Raw genomic sequence first — 14584 nt, 5'->3', positions numbered from 1 at the left:
AAGCTCAGCACAGGGTTAGGGAAAGGGCTGTGATTGGTAGCTTAGTTGTGTTGGTTGAGGTGAGGGAGGGGGTTGTGGTGCTTTTTCTTGGACCTCAGCAAACTTCAAAGTTTTAAAGCTGCACTTCTCACAACTGAAACTAAATCAGGTCCCCAATCTGACTGTTTGAGGTTCCACAGAAATCCTCCAAATAGGTGAATTAGAATCAGTTGTAGATGAGGACTCATTTAGCACACGGATATTCTCAGAATTACATGTGGGGGGGGGGATGCATCCGTGGGACTGTTGCTACAGGCATCTGATTTCAACACAAAGAATAATTATATATATTTTTTATTTTTTATTTCTATATTATATTCATTCTCCTCCGCTCCCTTCCTGAGCCACACCAGGTCGAGATGACCCAGCCAAGGTGTTGTTAAGCTGAGAGGTTTGGCGTCATAGGATTTATGTTTTCACAACCTCATTCATCCTGGTGCACTTAAAGTATCTGAGGAGAGCCACTTACATAACTTACTTTTAACAAATGCAAAAGAACATGCTCAGTCATGAACATCATATAGTTGTCATTTTGGAACTTAGATATGCACAACTGATTTTTTTTTCTTTATGTATTATGATTATGTTATAAGTCATAACATATTAATATCTCTCACCTGCCAACTAAGGATAAGGACTGTGTGAGTGTGACCTGATGCACATCTGCCTGCCAATCTCTAGCCATGATCTAAGAGCTCAGATTTAGTATCTCTCCAGTAATGTTGGGTTTGTTTTCCTGTTTCCCCAAAGGTTTTCCTATTCTTACACACTCCACCACAACACCCTTCCCCTAGATGGGGGCATTTAAAACGTACATGATATGAAATATTGAGAATAAGGTTATACAGTATAGTTTCACAGTTACCATTGATACAGAATACAATGAGCAGAGTACATATACCTGGACAACCAATGCATTTTCTCCCACAGGGGCTGGAAAATTTACTGCACCAGTAAGTCCTGACAAATATAGATGTACAATGATGCAGCAGCAGCCTGTGAACAAGCATCCAAGAAAAACACACACATATACACACATACACACCCAGAGCTGCGGACACGGACAGCACAGATATGGTTATGGCCTGATGAACCAGGACATGAAGTGTGTGTGTTGTGGTGTAGCCTGGACTAACTGCTACAGGTTTGACTTAATGTTTCATCCTTCTGTAGTAAGATCAGGTGGATGACTGCAGGAATAAAGACAACACAGATAAGAGGTTTCTGTCCAGCACACCGTAGCAGTGATTTCTGTTTCCATTACATTATGAGAGTGGATGAGTGGTTGCTGTGGCAACGGGCAACTAAGCAACAGCAGTGTAGTTCTCTCATTGCTCCAGTACACTTTGATCTACATTTTAACACAGAAAGAGAAAAACAAAGGACAATGTGGCAAACAGGGAATTAATCCCTAAAACAGATGAAGTACAACTGTGAGCGGGACGTTCGTGTGAGGTGTGTGATTATCTACAGTAGTTTGAATTAACTCATGATGGTGCTGCAGCAGTCTGCTGAGACTCTGCTCTGTTCTCGGACATGAGAACAAGCAACAGGTAAAGAAAGAAAACAAAGTCATGGACAGAGAAGGTTAATGATTCAACAGGGGGGAGGAGCGAAACACACACACACACACACACACACACACACACACACACACACACTGAGCTTGTGTAGGTACAATTAAAGGACTTACTATTGAAGAACAACATGTGAGCAGAGTGAGCAAAGAGTGAATCAAGAACTGACAGTTGGTCCAAAAACAGTCAGCAGGGCAGGAACAGATCAACAGAACAGAGGCTGGGACACGATGCAGGCACACAACTTCATATCCAGGTAAAAGTTGTTGTTGTCCTTGTTTTTACAAAAAGAAAAAAAATTTAAAAATCTAATTCTAGAGGATGCATCATATAATCCTATAGGATAAAATCTTATATATAATCCTATAGGTTATATACTATAATAATATATATAGGATAAAATCCTATACAATTGGGATATATCCTATGGTACTATAAGAACTAAAGGACTAATGATTAACCCTATAAAAATACATCTAATCCTTTGAAATTATCCTATAGGATTAGATAGATAGATAGATAGATAGATAGATAGATAGATAGATAGATAGATAGATAGATAGATAGATAGGATTTGGAGATGGGTCCTTTGTTAAAGAGGGGAGAGACTAAGGTAGTTTTAATATAGAAAAGACCCCAAATTCATGGAGCTGTTAACAATGTGACAAAATGTGAGGGCCAATAGGGAGAACCTCCTTCAAAAATTGAGTTGGGAAAATTTCCAAGGGGCAAGTAGAGGGCTTCATGCTATTTGTAATTTTTAATAAAGTTTCAAGGGTAATTTGATTGAAGGAGGAGAGCTGGCTACTAAATGGGCTAGGTGTGGATTCTGCTAATCTCCCAGAGGTTGGAGCAGGCATCCACAAGTGGTTGATTGCTGTTGTACATTGATCTGATATAATTATTACACAGTTCTGGAGATGCCGAAATGTCAGAGTTCTGGGGGGCACCAACAATGTGTTCAATAGTCTTAAACGGGATGCTGGAATTATTTGAAATCAGAGTGGAGAAATATTTATAGTCCCTCATACAGCCTTTAAGAAGTTGGAGGAAAACTTGCAATTTGGTGGATTTCCACTTGCTTTCAATTTTTGAGTTCTCTTCTAAGTTTACGAGTTTACGAGAGAGTGTTCGTTCAACCAGGGAGAGCTTTTGGAAGATGGATGAAATTTACATGTAGCCACTAAGTCTATGGCGGCCAAACAGATATCATTGAAATGATTTAGCTGATCAGCAGTTGGAAGATAAGTGGCTGGCGGAGTGGCAGAGGAGAGAAAGACCTGCCTGAATGTACGGGCAGTTGAGAGGTTAAGGATGCTTGAACGAGCGGGGGCACACAATTTCCTTGGAGGTGGGGCAGAGAGTAAATAAAAGAAAATGCTAAAATTATCACAAATACACACAGTTTCTAGATCAGAAATATTTGCGCCAAACTTTAGAACTAGGTCATGTTCCAAATGAATAACATGTTATTGAGTGAGCTTACATTTAGCATAGCTATTTTAATTGGAGTCAAGTGTGCAGTGGTGGATCTATTCAGAGGAGAGCATTCAACACTAATTAGATTATTAGCATTTACTCCATTTTGTAAAAATGTTTTATATACGATATTATCAGGCTGGGTGGGTGAGAAAAGAAATTTGGGCCTTTTGGAAATATGGACGGGAATAGGAATCACAGTAGGTACTATGATCACACCACAAGGGGGAGTTAGGGACAGCAGAGAATGCATGGATGTGTTTTATGGACAGAGAAGAGTAAGAAGAGTGGGTGCAGGTGTTGTGATTGTAAACAACTGAGAGACCAGAGGTATCCGTCTCTGTAAAACGCGAGGCAGGGGATAGTCAGTTTGAGGAGGCATTTAAAACAGTATAAAATATATTGTCTCTTAGAATGCGAGCACCAAAGCCATTTGGGTTGATGCTGTCATTTCTGAAGACGGACGCCCGGTTCCAAAACAGGTTAAAGTTGTCAATAAAAACCGCATTGTAAACTGAGCAAATGGATTGGAGCCAGGTGTGGACTGAGGGTCCTGCTAAAACGGCCGATGCCCCTCTTGAAAGGAGCGATGGGACCGGAGATGAAAACCTGTTTGCCAGAGTCTTTAAGAAAATCTAAGTGCTTGATAAAATCGTGCTTCAAGATTTCCGATCTCTGGCTGGGTATGTCATTACATCCAGCATGAATGATTACATTCCGGACATAGGGGTGTTTGGCTAACAAGCTGGGAGTCAGCTCCAGAATGTCAGCAACCGTTGCGCCTGGAAAGCAGTGGGTCTCTGCGGATCTGCTTTTGATGTTTCTCGCAGTTGAGTCTCCAATAACAAGCTGGGTGGGAAGACGAGGGGGTTGCTGGTGGAGTCCCGGGCTGCTGTGAGAAGTGGATGGGAGATGATAGTCCACGGTGCGGATTGGATCTCCATGGCGCCGGGGTGAAGTGCGGCTTTGAACGGCAAGTATTGAGAGCAGAATGGCCAGGCTTGTCTGGAATGCTGAAGCAGTGGACTGGTGCTTACGCAGAGACAAAGATGACAGCGTAGGAGGACAAGGGTCAGTGGGCAGTGAAGGGAAATCCTGGATATCAAAGATATTGAACCTATATTCCAGCAGTATGCTACAGGGTGGGGAAGTATAGGAATGGCAAATTGCCCTTATTGCGGGCACCGATCACGGTGCAGGGCTTGGGATGTAAAGGAGTGTAGCTAATAGGGGCTTTAGGTTTTGCCCCAAGCTGGAACCAGTGGTGATCGTCATTGGAGGCCGGAGCAACAAGAGCAGCGGGAGCGGTGGCTGGAGAAATGACAGCAGGTGGAGGGGAGGCCATTGCCGGAGGCATAGCAGTGACAGTGGCATGGGGTATGTGACAACTAGCTGAGCACTAGTAGAGGTGGTTTGAGTTGCGCCGCTGTCCATGTGTTTCTCAGCTTCCTGGAATCTTGGAGATCCTTTGCTCCAGCTCATCAATCTTCTTGCTCAGGCAGGATTTGATAAAACTCTCGCAGCAGCAGCTCTGATGTTCATGACAAACGTTCACATTAAAGGTCAGATAGTGATGACTGTATTTGCCACACACCCTTTAGCCTGTAGCATCTCTTTGTGAATGAGCTATCATGTCATCAAGAATGTATTCAGCCTCAAAAAGACCTGCACTTCAGTGTGTCTGCAGCTGAGAGAACATATGAATGTTAGAATGAAGGGCCTCGGACACTATTCACACTACAGTCTGGGGTGTGTGTACGCAGACACGTGCACACTAGAAAACATGACGGCAACCTCCTAACATCAAAGCGTTAAAGTTTGAGGACCCAAACAAAGATCTCAGACCGGGAGACAGTGTCAAAACTCAGACAAAGGTGATTTACTGTAAAGATGTTTTCAATCCTGAGTGGTGCAGCGGATTATAAATGGTTGATCTGGGTCAGACAGCACAGCAGAGGCTCAGAGAACGCTGGAGACTCACCAGGATCAGGGTGTAAACCAGGACCTTAAGCACAAACAGAATCAGACAGGTTCAAAGACAACAGGAGGAAAGTGCAGACGACTGGGAGAGTATCACTATGACACAGAGGTGAAGGGCCAGGGTATATACACTGCAGGCCTCAGATAAACACACACAGACACACACACACACACATGAAGAGGACACACCATGGATGAGTCCTGCTACACAGTGACAAGAACCACCGTCATCAGCTGCAGTTCAAGACGGTGGAGTTACAGTCCATCCACAGGACGAGAGACCTGCCTGCAGACAGGCAACAGGAGGTGGTAAGAGCCGGAGCAGAGACTGCAACTTTCAAAGTAAACCACTTATATCAGTTTATAAATAAATAACAGCGCTGTCCACTGTGGGTGAAGAGTAGCAGCGAGCAGACAAACATTTGCAAAAGGCGTCAAAGCAGCGCAAAGATACAAAACACAACTTCCTGTCAGGACTTTCACAATAAAATCAGAGTGGAAGCAGAATGCAGATCATGGACTGTGATTCTACCTAAAAAGATTGCGATATGATCTTTTTGCCAGATTGCCCCTAATCTCCAGCATTTTTTGACTGTTTTTCATTGTAGTGTAACTGTTCTCTACTTCTGCTGCTAAATGAAGCTTATTGTTGTTTTATGTTTTAGTTTATATCAACTGGCTGTTTGTGGATCTCAAACAATATGGAAAGTTTGAGACCATTGGTTTCCTTTCAGAAATAATGTAGAGCTCCAGTGTGAAACACTGATGATTTAAAGACCTATAGAAGATATTTAGCTGACTGGTTACATAACCTATCACCTTTCATCTACTGTTTTGACACTACTTAGAATATTTGATAACAAATGGCATTAAAACATACTGAGCTGAAGCACCATGCATTAGCTGAGAAGTTAAACTAAACCTAAGTTAATGATTTTTTCTACTCTCCTCTGTCACATCTAAGTTCTTCCTGTCTGTCCATCCTCACACTTTAACTAAAGTGAGATGTTATCTGTGCTGTATTAATGAGAGAGAGGTTATCTCCTCTACAAAGTGGAACAACTAATTTACATCGCACTCCCCTGGCCAGGTAGATGAGGGAGTTAATTAAGTTGGTGCCAGAGGAGCAAAGATTGCATTTGCTGCATGTCGTCAGATAAACTTGGATCAACCTGAGGGGCAACAACACAATTTGAAGGCCTTAAAGAATCTGCTAATGAAAGGACTTTAATTAAATTGGCACAAGGGTGCCACACAAAGACAAGTGTACTGTGGGATGAATCACTGGTCCACAATGTTGAGAGCAATACATTAGTTATATTAATATGTTGGTGGGGATCTGAGTAGTCATCTTTAATTACCCTGCAACCGTTTCCCACTTCAATACAATGAATTATTTTCTGCATAATTTGTAATCACTCAATTAAACTATGCTTGTTCACAGAGGGAAAAAACAACAAAAAGCAACTTAAACAGACATGATTTAAAGGTTCTGTAAACGATCGTCATTGCTACTACATGTTGCACTACAGCACCAGCATCTAACACCAAAAATAATGCTTCATCGGTCACTACTCCAGCCTCCGTTCAGCCACACCACCCCCTTCCCTTCATGTTCTCAGCCCGGTGAAAGCCTCCACTAAACACGCAACAAGAAGCTCAACTGAATAAAGTTACACTGTGAACATAAGAGACAAGAACAATCTAACCACAACCATTAGCCAATGCTAGCATAGCTGTGATATGCTCCACAGCAATGCTGACAGTTAGCTAACTCACTGTTACTGATATTATGAATGTGTTCCATAAATGTTGCTATCGCTAGCAGGCTAATGTTATCATGTCTACTGTAGCCATGACTAATGAAAACAGACATATAACATTATGAATCATCAAGTTACTGATACATGGAGGAGAAAAAAAACAGTTCTGAGTCCAGCTGGACCCTGTAGCAGCTTGTACGGTTCTCCTGTCAGTAAAACCAGACCAGTATCTGCTCCACAGTCAGACTGGGAGAGAAATTCAGTCATGGACTGATCCACTGGGACCGGCTGCGAGAATGACACTGATAGAGATGGTGAAGACACTGACGGAGCTGTCACAGGGATTTGAGCCTGTAGTCCTCAGTCCAGTCCAGCTGTGCTCTGGTGTCATTTCTTTCTTTGTCTGAGGCCTGTTTAGATGAAAACATTTCTTCTTCAGTGGAGAAAATTCTGGAAGTTCACATTCACCTGAACGCTGTGTGTCACACTCAGTGTCACACTGAGTCATCTCACCTGTGGACGGTCCTTGTGTGTTTATAAACGTGAGGAGGACCAATAGTTTAACAGGAGGGACTCACATGCACTAACATGCACAATGTTGGGGGGGGGGGACTGTGACTTCACTCTCTGCTCAGGACGCCATTACTACACTGCATCTTTACATCGAAAATAGTTGTTTTCTACTGTATTAATGTTTAAAATCTCATTTACCTTTAATATCAAACAGAACTACACCAAAGCAGTTAACTTCTGTTTATTACTTGTTCTGGTTTTATGAATCACATTTGCTGGTATATGTATGTTCATCAATACATCAGGCTTAATGGCTCCTAATGGATGAAAACAATCCTAAAACACTCCGCCACTCTTCTTATTTTCACGTGACACTGAGCTGATAAAAACCTTCACATCATCCACTTCTTGTGAGGTAAACATCATCATCATCAGTTTATTTGTCTCTGCACAGCTGGTCCAGTGTCAGGAGACCATAGATCAATGCTGACTGTGTTTTTCAGCTGTTTCATGTTCTTGTTGTTTGTTTGTGACTGACTGGGCTCAGTGCAGACAAACACTGGCTCTGCTGCAGTATCACAAAAACATGACAATCAGGTCATTCACATTTATCCACATAGATTTTGTCTGTGGTCACCAAGAATCCCCCTCAGACTGGCCCAGTCCCTTTATCTGGGAGTGACTCATGCTCCCACTGAGGCCTCAGTAATACTGTGTCACACTGAGCTGTTTTCATTTATACTCTGCTTGGCGTACGCGTTACATTCAATTCAATTTTATTTGTATTGCACCAAATCATAATATACACTATCCATGTGCAATAGATAGTTGACATGTGCAGCAAGAGTCAAATCAAAATGGCAACATCCACATAAGCAGAAGAAGACATCCTTTTGTCTGCTGTGCTGTGGCTAGCTCATGTGCACATAGCACCCTTGGTACCCACATGGACATATTATATTGGACATGCATATGCACTGTCACTTACAAAATTTACATAACACAGATGCAGAAAGTATAAGAGTTGCTCTTAGGGCTCATAGCTGTCTGCTGAAGTGTGAAGAGTGTGTGTGTGTGTGTGTGTGTAGTCCTGGATGGAGTTTGCTCAGGTACTATCAGAGTCGAGGACATATCTGGAAATTAATCACAAATTTTATCTTAGTCTTCTTTGCAAAACATATTTTCTACGAAAAGTTAAATGGCGAAAACAATTTTCCATTCATATTGGAAATTAAAGTTAAGCGGAGGAGACCTTTTGTTTATTATTTGTTTCTGTATCAGTCTGTTTTTTATTCGGGGTAATTCAGACTGTGTTTCAGTCCTGAGGCTTTTTTCTTCAGAGGAATCCAGTTTGTTCCATTTATCAAACCTGTGACTGTAATAATGTACCTATTGATCTCTAGGTTGGGTATAAGCAGGGGACTCTGTGTGTGTGTGTGTGTGTGTGTGTGTGTGTGTGTGCGTGTGTGTACAATCAGCTTGGGGTTCAGATCAACGAATGTTCATTACTCTTGCCCCTTCCCCTTAGCAAACACACAAACACACTCTAGATAGCGAGCATTTATCACAGCAAACCTGCAGGGTGGTAGAGAACTACTTCATCTCTTTTCTCTGTGTGTGTGTGTGTGTGTGTGTGTGTGTGCGTGTGTGTGTGTGTGTGTGTGAGTGCATGCATGCTCAGACAGGTGACAAATTAAAGGAAAAACCTGGCTCGAGGCTCACTAATACACTTTATGTTAGGTTTTACTTTCATTTCATTCACCACAACAGTATATACAGACTGTGAAGAGGGTTCTAGGGGTCCTTTGCAAGACTCTGGTGGTTATTCAGGGGGTTCTCAAGATGGTGTTTTAGTGGTCGGTGGGAAGGTTCTAGACACTCTAGGGGTTTTTAAAAAGTTTAAGTGGTCATTAAAGAGGTTCTACAGGTGGCTTTAGGAGGTTTCATAGTCATTGAGAAGGTACTAGTGGTCCTTCAGGGGGTTGTGGAGGTCCTCCACCATGTCCTGGTCCAGGTCCCAAGTATTAGTGGTCGATGACAAGGCTGACAAGGTCCTTTAAAAGATTCTGTGGATGTTAGGAGGTTGTTGTGGCCTTTGAGGAGGTTCTACAGGTCTTCTAGGAATTTTTTTTCGAGGGGTCTTTTGGAGGTTTTAGTGGTCCTTTAAGAGTTTCTAATAGTCCTTTGGGGGTTTCTAGTGGGCCTTGAGGAGGTTCTGGTGGTCAATGACAAGGTTCTACAGGTCCTTCAGGGACATTTAGGGATCACTGAGGTCATTGAGAAGGTTCTAGTAGTCATTTAAGATGTTTTAAGGCTAATCAGTTTTTGAAAATGAACTCACAATGAGAAGGTTGTAGAGGTCCTTTAGAAGGTTCGGGGAGTCTTTTAGTGGTCCCCTTTCAGAGGGTTTCCTGTGGGTCTTGAGGAGGTTGTAGGTGTCTTTTGGAAGTTGCAGTGGCTCTTTGAGGTCTTACTGATCCTTAGTGGTTTCTAGTGGTCCTTTATGAGGTCTTAGTGGGGCTTCAGGGAGTTTCCAGTGACCCTTCTAGGGCTCCTCTGGCGGATTTTGTGGTGATGTGTTAGAGCATCAGCATTCACAGAATGAATGCTGAATGCCTGTCCTAACCTGTCCTTCACCTACAGTGGTCCACACTAACCTGTCCTTCTCCTCAACCTTACACTGTCCACACGCTGTCATTTATCACTCTTCCCTCTCAACATCAACTCAAGTATAACTACTTGTTTCACTGTAGTAAAACATTCCTGCTCTCTGTCCTTCACGCCTCCATGAATCTCACAGTTTAGAGCTGTGTCACAAACAGTGAAATCACAGAGCTGCAGTGGAGAAAGCTGTCCAAACATGAGCTATATGACAACACAGGACTGAGACAATGGTAGAGGAGTACAGTGGTAAAATTGAGCTGTGAGTGAAAGTGGAAAGAGTTAGATGTGTTTCGAAATGTAGGTGACTGTGACACAATAATGTCCTTTCTCTTTTACTTGAGAGTGGAGGGCGAAATAGAAGAGATGAAAATGTAGTGTAGTTTTAAAAATTCAAAAATGCAGATCAGAGCCCTTGTTGTTGTTATTTTTCAGTGGGTAACTCATTATAAATAAATTACTATTAAACCAAAATGAAGAAATAGCTTAATCTCATAATAATATTTACTAACAGGCCATGTACATTTAAAGCTCCATATTTCCCTCTTCTGCTGTGTTTTATTTGAAGTGTTGATCCATAAGAAGATATATTTGTGGTTTTAAGAACCAAACACCATCTCAGTGTAGTTTCACATTTCCTCTCTCAGGCTTCTCTAGGGCTCTAGAGACAACAGGTCAGTGAGCCAATCAGAAGAGAGGAGGCTCTGAGCCTCTCTTTCCTGATTTTTGCAATATAAAAATAGGGCAGATTTCAAGTAAACACTCAGACAAACCAAATTCTGCAAGGTTGGAAGGTGGGCGGAGACATGGCTGAGAGCGGTGACTGCTTTGTTGTGACATCACAAAGTTCCAGAAGTCCTGTTTCTGAACACAGGCTGTGTGCATTTCTCTGTGGACTGAGGTTTTGATACATTCACAGTATTAATATAGAACCTAGACCTGCTTTATAATCAAACAACATAGGGACATCTACCTTTATACTATATGGTAGACAGTGACCATCCACTTGTATCAGTCCTATAACCCTGTGGTTTCACAGTGACAGTGGTAGTTCAGCATCTTGCACATGTAGAGATAATGCCTGTGACTATCAGACACTTGTGTTAACAAAATGCCCACAATGACGTGAGCTGCCAGCTGACTGAAGAGAGAGTTTCATCAATATTCATCACACCAGAATGAATAAAACACACTTTAACAGAAAGATGCCCCCTCGGGTTACACTCTTACATAATCACCGATCTGTGAGCTGCCATGGATTCCAGGATTTGTGTGTGTGTGTGTGTGTGTGTGTGTGTGTGTGTGTGTGTGTTGTTTGAGGTTCAGACCTGGTTTTAGTGTTAAAATGAGGTTGACATCAGCTGATGATCCAGCTGCTGGAGGTGTACCCCACTATCTGACCTGATATGTTGATGATAAACATGCTTTGTTCCTGTGGCGACCAGGAGTTAGAAAGTGACTTTGCTTTTTCCTTTTTCTCTCCAGTCATTTAGAGGAGGTGGTGTTTACCTGTGGCTGTGAGATCCGCTGGCTGCAGCTATGGCAACAGAGAGGAGAGGCGGGTCTAAGCAGCCAACAGTTATACTGTGCTGATGGCTACAGGAAGATCCTGCTGAATGATATGAACATCAGTAATTGTGGTAAGTCCTGGGTGAAAATAAGCACACACACACACACACACACACACACACATATATATATATATTCACCTGATATGCACAGTTTGAACTCTGACCTCTGATACAGATTATTGTTTTCTATCAATCCTATCGTATTCATCTGTAATCACACTTTCTGACCCGAGTTCTCAGCTCTGACCCCATTGGTTCCTACTGAAGGAATAAATCTTTAAAAACCTCACAGATTTCTAGATTGAGTTTTAAAAATACTCATTCATTTACTAAATCAGCTGCTGACTGTGGATTTCATCAGATGTTACTCAAACAGGAGAACATAGTGCATTTGTTGGGGACTATTTTCTACAGCAGAGTAATTACACAATTATATATGTGGGATTGAGTAAAAAATAAGCTACACTTTGTGCGTTCATGGTGATGAAGGAATGTGTTTTTAATAATATTTGAACAGGATGGAGGTCATCAGATATATTCAGTTTTGATACACACACAGGACTTTAACGGTATTTAAATCATATGGGGACACTCATCCTTTAAAAGCTAAACTGACAAGACATGGTCAGGTAAAAATCACATTCAGTCATGTCAGCTGTAGACCACACCCACTTGACCGAATGTGATTTTTAATGAAACAATTCTTGATTGTTAAATCAGAATGTGAAGTCTTCCTTTGACTCCCTCTGATTCAAATTTAAATTAACATTATTGGCATCAATAACAACAGTTGCCAAATCTTAAACATGTTGCTAATTAAGTTTTAAAAATGAAGAATCAATAGTGTATTAGGTGCACCAGTACAGTCCAGTACATGTACGATGGATTGAGGAAGTTTAATATCCTTTAATTTTAGAACGTGACAAGGCCAGGTCCAGGAATAAATTATTTTCCGAGTTTGCTGTGGTAGAACTGGACTGAACTGATATTTTTTCTATCTTTCATTCAATTTGTGAATCCAGTTTTTTATTTCTCTTTTCAAACTTCATTTTCCAATTGATTTTTAAATTCCATTATTAGTTTATGAGTTGATTAAGGTATTTTAAATGATTTACTTGACTGTTTTATGTTGTTTTTGCTTTCTGTGGAAACACTGCTGCTGTTTGCAAGTTCAAAACTGTTTCATCTCATGGTACAATTACATTTCCTCTTTGTGTCCTCTCTGTCTCAGACTTGCCTGAAATCAGTGTCAGCCACAGCAACCTCACAGTGATAGAGGGAGATCAAGTGATGGCGATCTGCAACGGCTCTGGATCCCCCTTACCTGAGGTGGACTGGCCCGTCAACGGCTTACGCTCCATCAACACACAAGGGGTAGGCAGGACACACACACACACACACACACAAACACACACACACACACACACACACACACACACACACACACATACACAGTATATCAAGGAAAAGACAACAGCTCAACTTGGGAGTGTTGATGTTGCTTGCCTCATAAATAGTCAGAGTGTGTGTGAGTGTGTGTTCCCTACCTCTTGTGTGTTGGTGTCAGTCACTGACATGATTTCAGCAGAAGCAAACCACTGACCTGCAGCTTCAGTTTTCCTCACAGTGAAAGTGTTGAAGTCTTGTTTTATTAATTAGCTGTAGTTAGTGATACAAGATCATGGAAGTCAACATGTGCAGTAAATGGATCGTGTGATTACAAACTGGCTGATATTCATAAAGCATTAACACTTGGGTTATGTTCATGAATTTCTCCCAAGCAGTCAGAATCCTGGTTGTAACTGGAGATAGTGGGAATTTATTCAACAGGATCAACAAACTGTTCACTGGGAGTTACATCTACATCAAATCCACAATTAACATTAAAAGTCAAAACACACCCCAGCTGAACAGCACATGTTAAAACAGCTGCTCGTGTTATTTTCTCTGTGCCACCACCACACACCTACCGCTTTTGTGTCTACATGGATGAGAGGCCACTTGTTACAAAGAGCTATATGACCCACAGCCACATTATCACAATAACTGGTGAGCTGTACCTGTTTCATCCAAGTTTAAGTGACGATTGTTTTACATGTTAACATTGCAAAAGAAGGCTAACAGCAGGCTAACTATGTGTAAATAACGTCAGGTTTGACATTGTGTAAAACAATGCTAAAAGACATTGTTACCTTTGCTAAATAACTATGCTAGCTAGTTAGCTAGCACATAAAAAAGATGCAACACTGCAAAAGTAGCTCATCGCAGTGATTTAAATGATGTGAGGCTAACAGCAGGATAAAAGTGGGATCACAGCAGGCTAACCATGTGTAAATAACATCACGTTTCAAGTTGTGTAAATACAACAGAATGCTAACAGACATAATTAACTTTGCTAACTATGCTAGCTAGTTAGCTAGCTAACATGTACACTACCTCCTTTGCCTGCTCCCACGCTACACTGCCTTACATGTTCATTATTTGCTCATGCCCATTATTATATGATATTATTATCATATAATACATTATATATATGTTCTAGTATTATTTCCTTTACTATTGTTTCCTGCTCTCCCTCCAGGCAAAACTCTACGGCAACACCATTCATTCCATCAACATCACTCTGGTCAATGTGAGTAGAGACGACAACAACTTCCTGCTAACCTGCACCGCTACCAACATAGTGGGCATGACCAATGCTTCCGTCCAGCTCACTGTTCACTGTAAGTACAGTCACACACATACAGTAAACTCATTCACACACACACACACACACACACACACACACACACACACACACACACACACACACACACACACACCATGTTCTTCTATTGGCTGGCTGTTTCATTTTCCATTTAATGGTAACTCAAAAAAATACTTACTGGTGTTTTCACAGGTCCATCCATCATCATTACATCCCCTACACATCTGTAGTGTGTGTGTGTGTGTGTGTGTGTGTGTGTGTGTGTGTGTGTGTGTGTGTGTGTGTGTGTGTGTG

At 41.6% G+C, this 14584-nt stretch overlaps 1 protein-coding gene across 3 annotated transcripts in view; it reads left to right on the top strand.

The window, feature by feature from the left end:
* LOC111647668 (NT-3 growth factor receptor-like) overlaps nt 1-14584 on the top strand; it is a 129814-nt gene that overhangs the window by 36077 nt on the left and 79153 nt on the right. For 2 of the 3 annotated variants that reach the window (XR_015436588.1, XM_023397297.2), the window contains exons 4-6: nt 11498-11652; nt 12815-12957; nt 14165-14306. Coding sequence is in view for 2 of the 3 variants with exons in the window: in XM_023397297.2 (XP_023253065.2) it covers nt 11498-11652; nt 12815-12957; nt 14165-14306 (440 nt within the window). In the remaining variant the exon portion in view is untranslated. Of the gene's footprint in view, nt 1-1720; nt 1873-11497; nt 11653-12814; nt 12958-14164; nt 14307-14584 lie in introns of those variants that run through there. The other variant, XM_087171554.1, reaches the window with a different exon arrangement.

The sequence above is a fragment of the Seriola lalandi genome, unplaced genomic scaffold (genome assembly GCF_002814215.2).
Source record: "Seriola lalandi dorsalis isolate HSWRI2012SDOR001 ecotype SW California unplaced genomic scaffold, Sedor1 jcf7180002055008, whole genome shotgun sequence".
Classification (NCBI taxonomy): Eukaryota; Metazoa; Chordata; class Actinopteri; order Carangiformes; family Carangidae; genus Seriola; species Seriola lalandi.
Note: the sequence above shows the minus strand (reverse complement) of the source record. Positions and strands in the feature narration are given on the sequence as shown.